Below are 15,682 nucleotides of genomic sequence, written 5' to 3' on the forward strand. Positions count from 1 at the left end.
TTAATGAAATGGGCTTCAGAGGGAAGCAAAACCAATTAGTGTAGCATTCATCAATTCAAGGTGAATTTCTATTGAATAGCTGATGACTTGATACCAATTGTATTTGAATTAAGAACAGTGGCAACAAGAATTAGATGTGAAAAGGGTCACTGATTTAAGGTGAATGAGTGTAAAGCACTTTTTGTTTCATTTTTATCCCAATCTAACAATTCATCCTCATTCTTGTGGTTTACAATTCAACTTATAATTAGAGCAATAGGATCAAGGAATGTGAGGATTAATTCTGATGTTTTAATAAGTACAACAGGAGTTCTGACAATTAATTTTGGGAAAATCAGAAATAGATGCCCTATAAACAAGGGAAAGCAATAAATTCGTAACCTTGTGCAAATTAGTTGCTTTTAAAATAATTTTCCATGTCCTCTCAAATTCAGTCCATTATCCTTTCAACAAAAAAATAGAAACACGGTGACAACTAGTAAGAACAACTCTGGAACATGGGAAAGAGACACAGAAACAGGCAATTCAGCCCCTCCGGCCTGTTCTACAACTTGGTTAGATCACTACTGCACCTTAATATCATTTTCAACGCTGACTGAGAACCCATAGTCCTCTGGAGTACAGAATTCTACAGATGCACTTCACAGTGAGTGAATAAATTCCTCCTCGCTTTAGTCCTAAATGGCCTGCCCGTTATTTTGAGACTGTATCCTTTTGGTCATCATATAGAAATGCACCATGTTTCTACAAAATGTAACCTTATTGAAGCAGAGAGCAGAAACTCTCATGGTGAAAAATTACAGACACAACTCTGCATGCTACAAAGATGGGAAGAGAGGTTGGTAGAAATGATCCTGTGCTGATTTTCAAATACATTTTTGTATTTTCCCAAGCACCACTTGAAATTTAATATCAATCATACATTCTAGCTCCGCCAATGCATATTTCAGAAAAAAAACTTCTTTGTCATTCTTTAAGGCAATGAAACAATCTTGGGGAAACCATAAATAGCTATGAAATGCTATGATTCATGATTTGTCAATACCACCTTTTGTCTCGAAAGTATGAGAAATACAACACCACACCAAGTAACAAGTATTTATATGGTATCTAAGAGATTACCAAACATCCCCAGCAACGTTCCTGCTAAGCTATACAAGGTGTATGGTCATACAGCAGCTGCAAAGATACCATGTAGACCTTGTTATACAAAAAAAATCTGTGCATGGTTGTGCATTGAAAAGAAAACTACAGGTTGCAAACAATAACTATATTTTAAAGTAAACTTTCATCTCAAGACATGTCAGAGGAATGTCACAAAGTCAAACTGAATAGTGAGCTACACAAGGCAACATTAGAGCAGATGGCCACAAGTCTGGATCATCCCGGAGGATGCAAGACAAGTACAGTAGCACAGGTATTTTGGGAGAGATTTCCAGAGCTTAGACTTTAAGCAACTGAAGGCAAAGGCACGATTAGTTCAGCAATTAAAAGCAGTGATGTTCAAGACACTAGAATTAAATGAGTGTAGATACCTTGTAGGTTTGAGCGGATGTGGATGACACAGATTGGAAAGAGCACAGTCACGATGGACTTGAAAAAAAACGGTAATTTAAAATTCTGACTTATTTCTTGACTAGGGCCCAATGTAGGTTTGCAGGAGCTGAGAGATTTGTGCAACTAAGAAGTCAGGCAGTAGAGTTTAGAAAACCTCAAGTTTATGGACAGTACAATGAGGGAGAATAGACAGGAGTATATTGAAACAGTCAAGCCTTGAGATTACAAATTCACGGATGAGGGATAACAAGGTGTAGAGCTGGATGAACACCGCAGGCCAAGCAGCATTTTAGGAGCAGGAAAGCTGATGTTTCAGGCCTCGACCCTTCATCAGAAATAGGGGAGGGGAAGGGAGTTCTGAAATAAATAAGGAGAGGGGGGAGGCGGATCGAAGATGGTTAGAGGAGAAGATAGGTGGAGAGGAGACAGACAAGTTAAAGAGGCGGGGATGGAGCCAGTAGAGATGAGTGTAGGTGGAGAGGTAGGGAGAGGATAGGTCAGTCCGGAGAGGATGGACAGGTCAAGGGGGCAGGATGAGGTTAGTAGGAAGGAGATGGGGGTGCGGCCTGAGGTGGGAGGAAGGGATAGGCGAGAGGAAGGACAGGTTAGGGAGGCAGGGACAAGGTGGGCTGGTTTTGGGATGCGGTAGGGGGAGGGGAGATTTTGAAGCTTGTGAAATCCACATTGATACCATTGGGCTGTAGAGTTCCCAAGCGGAATATGAGTTGCTGTTCCTGCAACCTTCGGGTGGCATCGTAGTGGCACTGCAGAAGGCCCAGGATGGACATGCTGTCTGCAGAATGGGAGGGGAAGTTGAAATGGTTCGTGACTGGGAGGTGCAGTTGTTTATTGCAAACCGAGTGGAGGTGTTCTACAAAGCAGTCCCCAAGCCTCCGCTTGGTTTCCCCGATGTAGAGGAGGCCACAACGGATACAGCGGATGCTAAGTGAGGGCTTCGGCAGCAGATAAGCCGAATCAGTAAAATTTGGATGATGCTATAAAATTGGAAAAAGGCAGCCTTAGCAATGGTCAAGGTAGTGAACAGTGCAGTTGAACCTCACATAAGTTCCAAGGAACAGACATGGAGTTAGCGATAAAGGAAAGGAGTTAAGCCAGTTTGGAAACAACACCCACGTTCTTTCTAAAATTTGAATTGAGAAAATTTCGGCTCATGTCCAAAAGGAGTCTAACAACTTACTAGAAGCGGAGGAGCCAAGAGACATAGCGGTGTGCAAAGCAGAGTGTCATCAATGCAGGTAAGGAAATGAACACTGTCTCATTGCATGATGTCACTGAGCAGCAGCACATAGTTGAGAACTGGAAGGGGTTTTAACTAGCAATGAAGTAAATTGGAGCCAATTACCAATATCAGATTTTATTCTGTTCTCCTTTTAAAATCCTGTCTGTTGACAATTCTGCCAAAGCCAAACTTCTCGATAAGCTTTGAGACCACGTGGCCCAGATGGCACACAGGGTGCCCCTTTTAAGGTGCACAACCACATGCAATAATTTCAAAGTAACAAAAATAAAGTCAGAGGGTATTGCGCATTACCATCCTCAAATGTCTAACAAATTACGTCGGAAAAACTCGCTTACTTTAATCATACTACTACAATTTTAAAAGCTCTGTTTCAGTCTGTAGTGGACATGTCACAGGATGACAGGCATGAGAAATGAGAGCAGTCGCCTTAATACAGCAAGAATAACTTTTGAGTTAGAACACGATAGAGGCTGCTTAACTTTACATCTAAGTGACTGAGTATTTCATGCTTGTACTCTATCCCTAGGAAAAAAAACATTATATTTCTCAGCAAAAACATCGCCTATTTCACAGAGAATATAGGTATGACCAGCATTTATAGCACTCTCTGTTGTAAATATATTCTCATTTAAAAATCATCAAAAAATGTGAATTACATTTAGCAATTTCCAATGTTAAATGCAGACTTGCAAATATATTTGAAAAATAACAATGAAACATTACATTTTGAGTATTTGATCCAATACAACATTAACACATTTCAAATAACTACAGCATTGTGCTGCCTTGCTGCACTCTTAATTAAAAGTATGAATTTTTTATTTCTTGAATATTAATATTTCATGACAAGTTTTAGAATGTGTTGCACACATCTGACTCGGGAGGCTTCCCTGAGTCAGACTTTGAAATAGATTTTTCTGAAGCAGCTGGCATTGGGAAATGCATCTTTTCCTTAAAAATAATGAAGCTTGCATGGTCATAATGCCAAGGTACGGTGCCCTAACCCTCAGCTGCAAGATTAAGGAAAGCAGCAGGAAAACATAAACTGAAATGCTTCCCGAACATTCACTAGAAGAAACAGCAGAACTGGCCTGCAACACATTACTCACGTTTCACAATCGAGAATTTTCTCTATTAAGCAATTTATCACTCTTTCCTTTACTGCAGTAAACAAAATTCTAGACAGTCTTTTTTTGGTTGACTGCTCTGATCAATCAAGTATGCTCTGTAGTGGTTACTTGAGGAACTCCAGTTCGGCAAAGTATTATTCAAGTGAATGTTTTCATCCATGTGGATGACTGCATATATACAGTTACCCAATGTCATTGAAATGAATCATGCCATTGCAGATGCAATAGGAAGATTGTGACCATAGATTCCAACAGGGATGTGCAAATAAATGTGGCATGTAAAGGCCCACTACAATCTTCTCAACTGAAACACCTTCTCACATTGGGATTTGGAATAGACTTGTTACAAAAATCAGGTCAATTTGAGGATAAAATTATTCTACAAAAAGCCAAGTATATATTGGAACACCAAACACATATCTCAGTACATTTTTCTTCAGACACCCTTAAGGACTCCCACTTGTTAATTCTGGAATGAGCATGACTCAGATTTACCTTATTCTAGGGGACTATGGGTTAAAGCTATGAAACTCTAAGCATTGCAGCCTGAGATCTCTAGGTCAGAGAGCCTGGAGATGAGGGTTTGGAGATCTCAATAAATGAAAAGGGAAGCAAGATTCGGTCTTGAGGGTGAGGAGACTGATTGGACTTTGGAGCAGGAGTCACTCGGGATCAGGAATCTCCAGGAAACATTACAAGCAACAATCAGGATGATGGATTAATGTGGAATAAAGAAGAGCATTCCCCGATATTATAAGCTTTCTGTAGGGTAGTTCATGAGTGCAGTCAGTGGTGGTGCTGGCTGCCTCAGGGCAAATCAGTCCTGAAGCAGACGTGAGGTCTCTTATTTGCACCAAATCTGCTGTTTATACTTAGCAGGAAAAGTGGGCACACACTTCCGGCACACCAGATTGGGAATTTCTGAGGTAATGTTTCATCTGAAAACTCTGTTATGTTTCCCAACTTGGAGGCGTCTGTCTTTTAATTATATCATCTCATAGTGACATTGACAATAGCAAGATAGTTTGTTATCACAACCACTGGGATTCTCTTTTAAACTTCGCCTTGAACCTTTGACTTTTTTCAAACATTCTGAGCAATCCAAAAGACAGTGGCTTATGAAAATAGTTTGGAGAAACTATTTGAGATAACAAGGTTCACAGCTGGACGAACACAGCAGGCCAAGCAGCATCAGAGGAGCAGGAAAGCTGCCGTTTTGGCACTAGACCCTTCTTCAGAACTATTGGTCGCTTTTAATGAAAATACGCATTTTGAAAAAGGGGACAGCCGATAATTTTTGCAAGTCACATTATCCCATCAAAGGTGTTTATGAAGAAACCTTTGCGGCCTTCCCAAACAGTTGGTACCGTGCTGATTAGTGACCACGGTCCAGTCAGCTCTCTTTTGCAATTATACGTTTGTTTCTAAGCCTCAGCTCTCCCTTCCAATCTCCAAATCAACTATCAACTGGCTATTTAACACAAAGCACCACTTTTTGGCAAAAGATCAAAAACTTGGATTGTTGAAGAAACTTATTTTGGTTCAACAAACATGTTTAATTGGTGTTCGACATTTGCCATGGTTTCCGTTCAGTTGTGAAGGGAATTCTTAAGCAGACTTGGCGTATTCTTTCGAACAAAGGAACATGACTAGGCCAATCAGTCCCTAAACCTACTACATCCATGTTATTATTGTTAATTTGTAGCTCAACTCAATTCAACCATTATTTCTCAGTGCCTTTGACCTAACAAAAGTCTGCCACAATTTGAGTCTCATAAATTTGAGCATCTACATTGCTTTGTATTTGGCGTCTTCTAGATTGAGTCAAAAAAGAATGCCTCCTGATTTCAGTCCTAACAGATCTAGCTCTAATTATAGGACTGCATCCCCTTGGTCTGGATTCAGCCCCGTCCAGTGGAAATATCTGCTCCATATTAATTTTTTTAATCACTTTAGATGACTTGTTTTGATCAACTTTAAAACTCAACATCACACAAACGAAATCTAGACAACCTTTTTAAACTTAACCTGCCCTTCTCCTCCTCCCACTCCAAAGTCAAAATGTAGTTCTTCATTTGCATAATAAACTAATAAGTATAGAAACCAAATTGCAGCAACAGAAAGGAAACAAGATAATTGAAGACGTGAGAGAGATGGGTAACAAGGAACAGCAATGTAAATAAAAGCTCATAATTTCCGAAATTGGAATTCTGGGATAAAAACAAAGTTCTAGATATAGTCAACAGGTCTGACACTATCTGTTGAGGGAGAAACAGGTAATATTTTTAACTGATTATGAGTTGAATAGAAGAAATACTATGTATTAGGTGGATCAGATGAAGAGGGCAATAAAGGAGCTCCAAATGGGTTTACAGCGAAGAACGTAAATACATGAAGTCTGGCTGTGGTGAGCAAACATCTGTCACCTATCTCCTTCCAAAATGGACCTATGCAAAGAAGGTGTCTAAAGAAATGCAGTGGTACAAAGGAGCAAGCGCACAAAGCTATGAGGAACAGTAGTAACAATAGATACAGTAGATTGGGAGGTAAGATGCAGGAGGCATTGACTGGATTTGAGAAAAAACAATTTCACTTAGAGCAGGGTGGGGATTTGAAACTCACTGCTTAAAAGGATGACAGAGGCAGGAACCAGCAAGTGATTTAAAATATACTTAGACTAGCACTTGAAATACTATGGCATATAAGGCTATGGCCCAGGTGCTGGAAATTGGGATTAGAATGATGCTTGATAACTGGCACAGACATAATGGGCTGAAGGGCATTTTTCTGTCCTGTAAAAGTTCTATGATTCTATTCAAGCAGTTTTCTGAATGAGGAATCTCAGGACTGTTTTCCCAGGGATGCCTAACAAGACAAAGAACTACTACAGGCATGAGTAACGTTGAGAACTTCAGCATATCTGGCAACATCTGTGAAAAGAGGAACAATTAACACTCTGAATCCGCATGGCATTCTACAGAACTTAGCAACTTTTGAAGAACAGACATGGTGGGCCAAAGGGCTTGATCCTGTGCTGTACTGTTCTCTGTTTTAAGATTCATAGCAGACTTGAAATGTTAATTCTGTTTCTCTCCACAGCTTTCTGTCTGTTTATTTCAGGTTTCTAACATGTACTTTTAAACAATTACTACTGCTGGAGGAGCATCAACTCAGGAAAGACAACTGACACATACAATGGTCTAGGACTACGTGTTAAAGGAATACACTAAAGCTTGGGGAAGCTGGTGTAAAGACACAACAGGGAAAAATCATCATCTCGGATCTTGCACCCAGACGACACCAGGGTCTGGAAACTGTATAGAATGTCTTGGGCTGTAGGCCTGGCATTGATATATAGATATCACATGCAGTGCAACTGTGGTGAAAAACCTTCAAGTGCAACATACTGTTTGGAGAGAAGTTAAAATTTGTTGCAGTTTGTCATTTCCTGTTTGAAATGTTTTGAAAACAATTTTACAGCTCTTATGAATCAAGTTATCTCTGAAAACAAAGTGAAATTTGCACTAAAATAAATCAAGAGTAAACACATCACTCAAGTAAGTAACAGTGGGGATTGGGGAAATGGAAGATTAAAGTTGTTGAATTTTGAAATTAAAAGACGGATGTTCAGCAAAAAGTGCAGAGAGAATACTACCTTGAGTTACCTTCATTTTTAACAGCACTTTTCAGACAATTGTTCTGAAAGATGACCCACCCATACTTCCTTTCAGAAGGCCTTTAATAAATATCATGCCACACCAAAAACATCTTCAAAACATGAATTCTACGTACTGTACATGATCTAGTGCCACTTTTCCTGCGGAATAAATTAACAGTCTGAACATAAAGGTTACGGCAAAAATAAATCTGCGGCTTTTAACAAAATAAATAGTATCAATTTGCAGATGAGTGGAAACAATTTTGAGGGTTAATCAAAACAAATTTACAGGTTTTTGTTCAATTATCAATGATTAGAATCAGAGAACCTACAAGTCAATGGAAGCAGGTCATTTGGCCCATAAAGTCTGCACTGACGCTTTGAACAGCACCCCATCCAGACCCAACCCTCTACCCTATCCCCCTACCGGGCATTTCCCGTGGCTAATCTATCGAGCCTGCACATCACTGGACACTACGGGTAATTTAGCATGGCCAATCCACTAACCTGTGGGTGACAACTGCAGGAAGCCCACATAGACATGGGGAGAACATGCAACGTCCACACAGAAAGTCACCCAAGGCTGGAATAAAACTCTGGTTCCTAGCACTGTAAGGCAGCAGTGTTAACCACCACCCTAGGCAAGTTGTCAAGGCAGAGTTAAAATACAGATCAATCACGATCTAAAAGGATGGCGAAACAGGTTTGAGAGGCTAAGTGTTCTAATCTTCTTCTTGTATGTCTATTAAAAGATATAAAAACAATTTACAAAATTGGAAAGCACACCCAAGTATCATGTTTAGACTACAGGACAGTCTTGCTTAATCCATTAAGTTTTGAAAAATAAGACTCAAATTTGGAGGAGACTCATTCCCTTGTTCTTCAAAAAAGTGCCATGCTTTGCGCCATAAACTGCAGCAGCATTTAGCATATGCAGTTTGTGATGCCATGATTTGAAGTCTGCTCTTTTCTGGCTTAATTAATAGGGAAGTCATGTAACGACCTTCAGGAAAACGATCTCTACTATGAAAATATTCCCTACAAAATTCAGTTGTTTCGGGAGTCCCTAGAGAATCTGCTGCATTAAGCAACACTGACACTAAATGGCAACAGTAAAAAACAAATCAAGGTTACCCAATTCACCATTGCTGTCTTTATGCAGTCCAAGAACGTTGATAGGTCTACGTTCAAACAGATCGTCTTCCTCAAGAGAGGACTGGCAAAGTTCTGTCCTACCTAAATAGTAAATAAACCTAAATACATAACAATGTTTATCCGATTTTAGTTTCAGTGTGCCAAACCAGTTGCTTTCTCTTACATGTTATTTCCAAGATCTGTACATTTTTGGAATCAGCATGTTCCACACAACATGTTGAGAGCATTTTGTGTGAAATTCACACAATAAAATTAGATTAAACCCAAGCTAAGCAGTGACAGCTTGATACTTTTTCACCTCATTCCATTAAGTGAGTAATAAGTTCCACAACAAATGGGAAATAATTTCATAAATAGTTTTAAGAATTTTCTGATTGCCTGTGCATCACCAGCAGCATCAAGTAGTCAGAAACAACATGCGCCTTTTGTTGAAACCAAGGTTGAGAATTTACTGGGGAAAATAACAGTGAGTTTAAGTCACAGACATTATTAGTAAGTAGACTGCCCAGCAATTATGGTAAGGAAGAGGTACACCATAGATTTTAAATCACCACACATTGCTGAGTGATTAGCCGCACATCACCATCAGCCTTCAGAAAATTAGACTTCACCCTCGACCTTCTGTTGATGTCAAGAAACAGCTGCACGCGCACAATAAACATGAATTGTACTCGCCACAGAAAATTAGGGCTGGTACCTGACAGCTTTCGGATTCTTTTAACAGTAAGATTTATGTTCCAACAATGGTCATATGAGTAATTAAGATCTAGAATGAGAGTGTGGTGGAAGCAGGTTCAATTGCAGTATTCAAAAGTTGCTCTTAACAGGCTTTACATGTCAATATTGAATGTAAGGTAGCTGGAAAGGGTTCTTGTGGTAGAGTGGTAGCATCCCGACCTCTGAGCTAGAAGGCCTGGGCTCAAGTCCCACCTGCTCTAGGGGTGTGTAATAACACCTCTGAATGGGTTGATTAGAAAATATCCAAAAGGAAAATGGATCATCATCTGAAAGGGAAAGATCTGCAGGGCTACAGAGATAAGGCTGGAGAGTGACACTTGGTGTATTGCTCTTATCATGTGCCAGCATGGTCATTTCTTGTCCTGCAGTTATGGTATTAATTCTATGTTCAGTTCAGAAAGGAAACATCTAAAATTGTGAAGTCTCACTCCAGCAGTTTTAAATTATTCCCAGGAGAATTTTGAATACAACATCTTCATTATATATCTCCTTTCTTTCTCTCTCTCAATCCAAACTTTCATTCTTTTCTATTCCTTTCCCTGCATGATTTGACTCTAATTTACTCTTTTTCCTCCATAACTCTTGTTTCTCTTATCGCCTCAAAGTTAACTGTCTAAGAAGATGAGGGGTGGAAAAAAAATGCCTTGTTAAAATATTTGGTCTTAGAAAGGATTGGCGGGCACAGGGAAGTTGCAAAACAGTAGCATTCAGGCAAGGAATTTCAGAGTAAGGAGTCTAGTCAGATGAAGCCACTAATGACAATAATTTGATCAAGGGGTGTGGAATGCAGAAAAAGCCAGACCCAAAGGAGAACACAGCTCCAAGATGGGGAGGCAGGACTGGAAAATACATTAAGATTAGAAAGAGCAACATCAAAAAGATTTAAACACAAGGAGGTGCACAAGTAAATAGACTTTAGATCGTACAGTCACTATGAATAAGAAGTGGTCATCTGGCCAGTTGAGCCTATAATAGCTATTTATGGAGCAATCTTGTTCCCCATCCCCCTGCAAGTCAATTTCCTTCAAATTTCCTGCTCCAAGGACAACTCCAGCTTCTCCAACTTAATCCTGTAGCTACGTTTCCTAATCTCTGGAAACATTTGTGCAAATCCCGTTTGAACGATTCCATCTTGGTGTACAATTGAATGCATCGCAACAATCTGTACAGTTTGATTTTGGCTGAGTCAATAGCACGGGAGGGGAACAAAATGGTAGCTAGAATACAATATCTCTGAGATCAAGACCAAGACTCGCCTTGATAGTTGGTTGAAGTGAATTATGCCTCCCATTTGTCAAACTGTTTGTCTAACAGCCAAGATGCCAGACAAGCAATCTGACAAAACATAATGGGAGGGTTTGAGTGAATTAGAACCAGACATTCTCAGCAGACACGTGGAAGCTGACGCCACATCTGCAATCACTTTGGTAAGATTACAAAGATGAGTGGGACAAGCATCAATTCTTGAAGGGCGACTTGTGTGAAAAGTCAGATCTCCTTGGACATGACCAATTGATTTACTGCTGCAACATTAAAGAGGCCAAGAAATGAATTCAAAGCTCAACCAGCAATGTATACAAAAACTATTTGCTGTAATCTTACAATTACTCCAGTCAAGAGAATAAGCAAGATAAAAGTACGACAAATGTTACACAAAAAGATAAAATGTCTGCTGTGGGTTTAACTGAACATATAGCAGCTTTGACCGCAAAACTTAACTGGTCTAGTTTTTATCATAAAAAGTTGCCTATTCATCGAATGTTAGAATTCTGTAACATTATGCATGTTTGTGGCCCTGATTAAAAATTCTAATAAATCTATACCCTAAGAAGTCTTCACAATTTCCACAAGTTGTAACATTCACCACTTGACCTGAAGGATTGTTTACTCATTACTTTTTCATCATCTTACAAGGCTGGACTTCTAACAAGCAGAATTTAAGAAAAACTCTTAAAGTCCAGGGTCCTGGAGCTCATAGGGACTTTTTTCATTAAAATCAAACCAAATTAAATTTTAAGAAAAGCACTGTCTCATAATCTAAAAAAATCAAATTGTGAAGTATGGAACTGGAGCCAATCTTTCTGTACTTTTACTAGTGTTTTTTGTACTGAGATGCCTATTCAAAACACACATCTTCTAAGCCACCAGCCATAGAAGAAGGCTGTTCCTATTGACAGGAGCAAAATGAATGCCTAGTTAATGTCCACCAACTGCATACAATTAAATACAATAAATATACAACTCACATCTGAATTTTACTGCCCTGAACAAAAGGTCAAAGTGACAGACTAAACTAAATATAAACATGGTGACACTCAGACACTCACAAAACCTATCAAGAATCACAGAATTCTGTCGTCAGACAGGCTTTAGGCAGACATCTTACAGGTGTCACGAAGCATTATGTAATTCCAAACTCAATACTGTTCAAACAAATATTCTGGAATGCCTCAAGGTAATGCAAGACAAATTTTCCCTGAAAATTTCATCATGCATTTTATCCAAAGCACAGAAGAAAAACCTGGATTTGGCAATCATTCTGATGTTGACTTATAAAAGATCAAGAGATGGAAGGAAGTCACGTCATAGCCCAAAGAAAATGATCAAAGAAACCAATGAAGTGACCTTTAAAATGATAAACTAATCGCCTTCATTCAATGCACCAGTTAAACTTCAATAAAGCAGAACTTATTACAAATCCTCTGCCAATGGGGCTCATATCCACTGCAACAGAACAAGGTAACCTTACCGGAACATACAAGAGACTGAGAAGCGACTTGACTGAGGATTATATAATTGAGAGGGGCATTGACAAAGTGGATAGAAAGTAGCTGTTCCCCTTGGTTGAAGGGTCAATAACAGTGAGGTGTAATTTTAAGTTGAAGCAGGAGGGTTAGAGGGGACGTGAGGAAAAGGTCTTTTTTCCAGGGGGTGCTAGGAATCTGGAATTCACTAACTGGGAGGGTAGGTGAGGCAGAAAGCCTCACAGCCTTTAAAAAGTACTTGGTTGAGCAGTTAAAATGTTGCAACAATCAAAACTATCGGCCAAGTGCTTGAAAGTGAAACTAGGACAAGAGTAGTTTTTCTCAGTGCAGACCTGACAGGCTAAAGGGCCTCCTCTGTATTGTATGATTCTAAGATGTTTCCTCTTGTGGGGGAATCCATTAATAGTGGGCAGATAAAGGATCTCCAATTTAAGATGGAGGTGAAGAGGAATGTTGAGGAACACACTGCCTCGAAAAGCAATGGAGGCAGGATCACTGAAAACTTTTTGTTGAGTTGGAGGTAGATTGACTCTTGTTGGGAAAGAAATTATCAAAAGGAGATTGGAATTTGGAAATCAAAAGGCAAATAGATCAGCCATGATTTTCTTGAATGTAGGAGCAAGGTCGAGGCACCAAACAGCACATTTCTGCTCTGAAGTGCATTAATCTTCATATGAAATTCTTCCTCCAAAAGTTGTTAGTTTTGGAACTCTCCTCCAGAGAGCAGTAGAGGCCGAGTGATTGAATACATATTCAAGTTCAATAGATTTTTGATGAACGAGTGCTGAAGGGGTCAGGCAAAAGGCACTGTTAAGGCCACAAACAACCATTGCCAATTCCCACTTTCTTTTTTCAGCAAACGAAGCTCGTAATATATGGCTTCTGAAAATTCTTCTGTTATCCACAACACTAAGTTGCATTTAGATTATTCCTTTAACACAGTCATTAATAAATTTTCACAGTCAAAACATTTAAAAAATGTTTGAGGCTTCTTTGGAAATATCATTTCCTATTTCAAGCAATAACTTTGGTTCACTTCAACAGTTTTCAGCGATACATTTGATTTCTGGCCATAAAATATCAAGCTTACTGTAGAATGGATCCTGAAAGATCCAGCCCAACAAATGTGGAGCTCATGCATCTTTCAAACAAAAAAACACTTCTCACCAATGCATAGTGAAATTTTGAGTATCTTCAAGGATTTATATTGAATGCTTTTGGCAATGTTTAGATTTGCTGCTCATGAAACCAAGACTGAATTCTAGATTAGGTTTTTTTGCATGTCGTATATTCCAATTCAGAACTGAAACAGACCAAAATATTAAATCGTGATACAAGCTAAAACCTTACTATGGTACAATTGGAAAAAAAACATTGTTTTTATTCTTGAAAATGTAAATTCTCAACAACTGGGATTTGTTTTCAAAACACAACAGGGAAAATCAACCTATTCTCATTGCCTACATATTGCTTTATACACCGTCAGAGCAGCCAAAATTATACAATAGAGGAATCTGACAGCAGTTAAAAAGAAACATGAATGAGATGAGCTATCAGCATTGCCATAGCCAAAAGCTTCATAATTTTATTTAAAAATAATATAATTCCATTCACCTTTAAAATTCTCTCCCATCATTACCTGGACAAGGCAGCAAGATTCTCTCAGCTGTATCTAATTTATTATTCAGTAGCACAAACATCCCATACTGTGGCTAATCATATTGATCAACTCATCGATTGATTGGCCAAAATCCACAGGCCACACTTGGTTTACGTATCTGGTAGGTAGAAAATAAACACATTCTGTAATTACTGGTCCACTCTAGACTTTTTTATCAAACACCTATGCTCTACAATCAGCATTTTAAGAGGAAAGTTTTGACAATCTTAAAGTAAAATTATTCACTCATCTTTTTCTTTAAAAACTAGTCAATATGATTTTTTGACCTCTCTGTCTATAAATTCTGTACCTATGACTTCTCTTCACTTCACCTAACTAAGAAGCAGCACTCTGAAAGCTTATGATTTCAAATAAACTATAACCTAGTATCGTGTGACATCTGACCCTGTTCTTTGTTTGACATTCTTTCTTCTCCAACCACAGATCATTCTGAGAAGTCTCCCTACACGGGGAGTCAGATAAACCAAGTTAAATTCATGCCTCCTGCAGTTCTGCTTTGGAAAACTGTTTTCTTTCAAAATATTGACCAGCACTGCCTAAAATTGCTTCGATATTATACAGAGTCATTGCTGAAACATATAAAGCAGAAATGCATATTCATTATCTCCTTCTTCCAATACAAAGTACTGGTGCAACCCTCTTAATTCAAAAGTGTTCATTTGAATCATCTGATGAAATGTTTGGATCATTTAAGTCCCACTATGCTTTTCTTTTTAAGATATTTTATGCAGCTGGGCTCATGCAATAGCTCTGCATTTTTAGATTGAAAGCTGATGTGATTCAACTCCGAACCAGGGCTTGAACTCCACTGGGCTGACACTCCAGGGCTGTGAGTAGGAAATAGCTGCAAAGCCCGAGGTGCCTGTGTTTAGGCTGAGATGTTAACAGGCAGAATGGGTCTCAATTTAACAGGACATTAAAAAATCTGCAGCGGTATTTGCTATTCTCATGGAGTTGCAGCCCACAATACTTGTTATTCCAGCAAATTATGATGATTAACTGGTCACTCGTTATACGCAATTTGTGTGGCACTAACGGTGAAGTAGAGATACTGTGCTATATGCCTAATAGAGATTGCTACATTCCTAAAATTGATTGTGTTTTGAAAATATACAAGCCTGGTATTACATAATCTAAACCCTACCTTATTTCCTCAATTACCTTATTTCTGATCTTTAATATAAATATTTAAACACAAAAAATGTAACATGAAACTTCACCTTTACCCAGAAAGCATGTGACTATCAAGTTACAACCTGTTGATTATCATTTCCATCATTTAGTACAACTGTTGCAGATTTTATTGCAGAATTTAAAATGCTGAATTTCACATTAATATTTGAATATGAAGTTGTTCTTTGGGTATCTTTCAGAGTCCATCCTTGACCAAAACTATTTTCAAGAATCTTTAAATACCACTCTTTTACAAAGAGGCGTTTAGGGTCGAAAACAAATGCTGGAGATCACAGTGGTCACACAGTATCCGTAGAGAGAGCAAGCTAACATATCCAGTCAAAATGACTCTTCTTCAGCTCCAATATTTATGGTCTACCTGGGATCAGCAGTCCCTCAACGTTGGTGTAATTCCAGGGAAATCCTTGCCCTCTGCCCAGAATTTCAGTGTGTGGCAATTACAATGGCCAGTTCACAGCCTCAAATATCACTCAACAGGCTGCATCACTTCCACAGAGATTTTACAGTTTGTACAAATGAAGAGATGGAAAGAGTGAAAGTATT

At 38.8% G+C, this 15,682-nt stretch overlaps 1 protein-coding gene across 25 annotated transcripts in view; it reads right to left on the reverse strand.

Moving 5' to 3' along the window:
* The window catches only part of LOC125455410 (gephyrin), a 475,974-nt gene that overhangs the window by 428,678 nt on the left and 31,614 nt on the right, over nt 1-15,682 (reverse strand). The window contains exon 1 of one of the 25 annotated variants that reach the window (XM_048537303.2): nt 13,879-13,992. The exons of the other annotated variants lie outside the window; for them this stretch is intronic. Within the exon in view, the coding sequence (XP_048393260.1) occupies nt 13,879-13,900 (22 nt within the window). The 5' untranslated portion in view covers nt 13,901-13,992. Of the gene's footprint in view, nt 1-13,878; nt 13,993-15,682 lie in introns of those variants that run through there. 25 annotated transcript variants of the gene reach the window in all.

The sequence above is a fragment of the Stegostoma tigrinum genome, chromosome 10 (genome assembly GCF_030684315.1).
Source record: "Stegostoma tigrinum isolate sSteTig4 chromosome 10, sSteTig4.hap1, whole genome shotgun sequence".
NCBI lineage: Eukaryota > Metazoa > Chordata > Chondrichthyes > Orectolobiformes > Stegostomatidae > Stegostoma > Stegostoma tigrinum.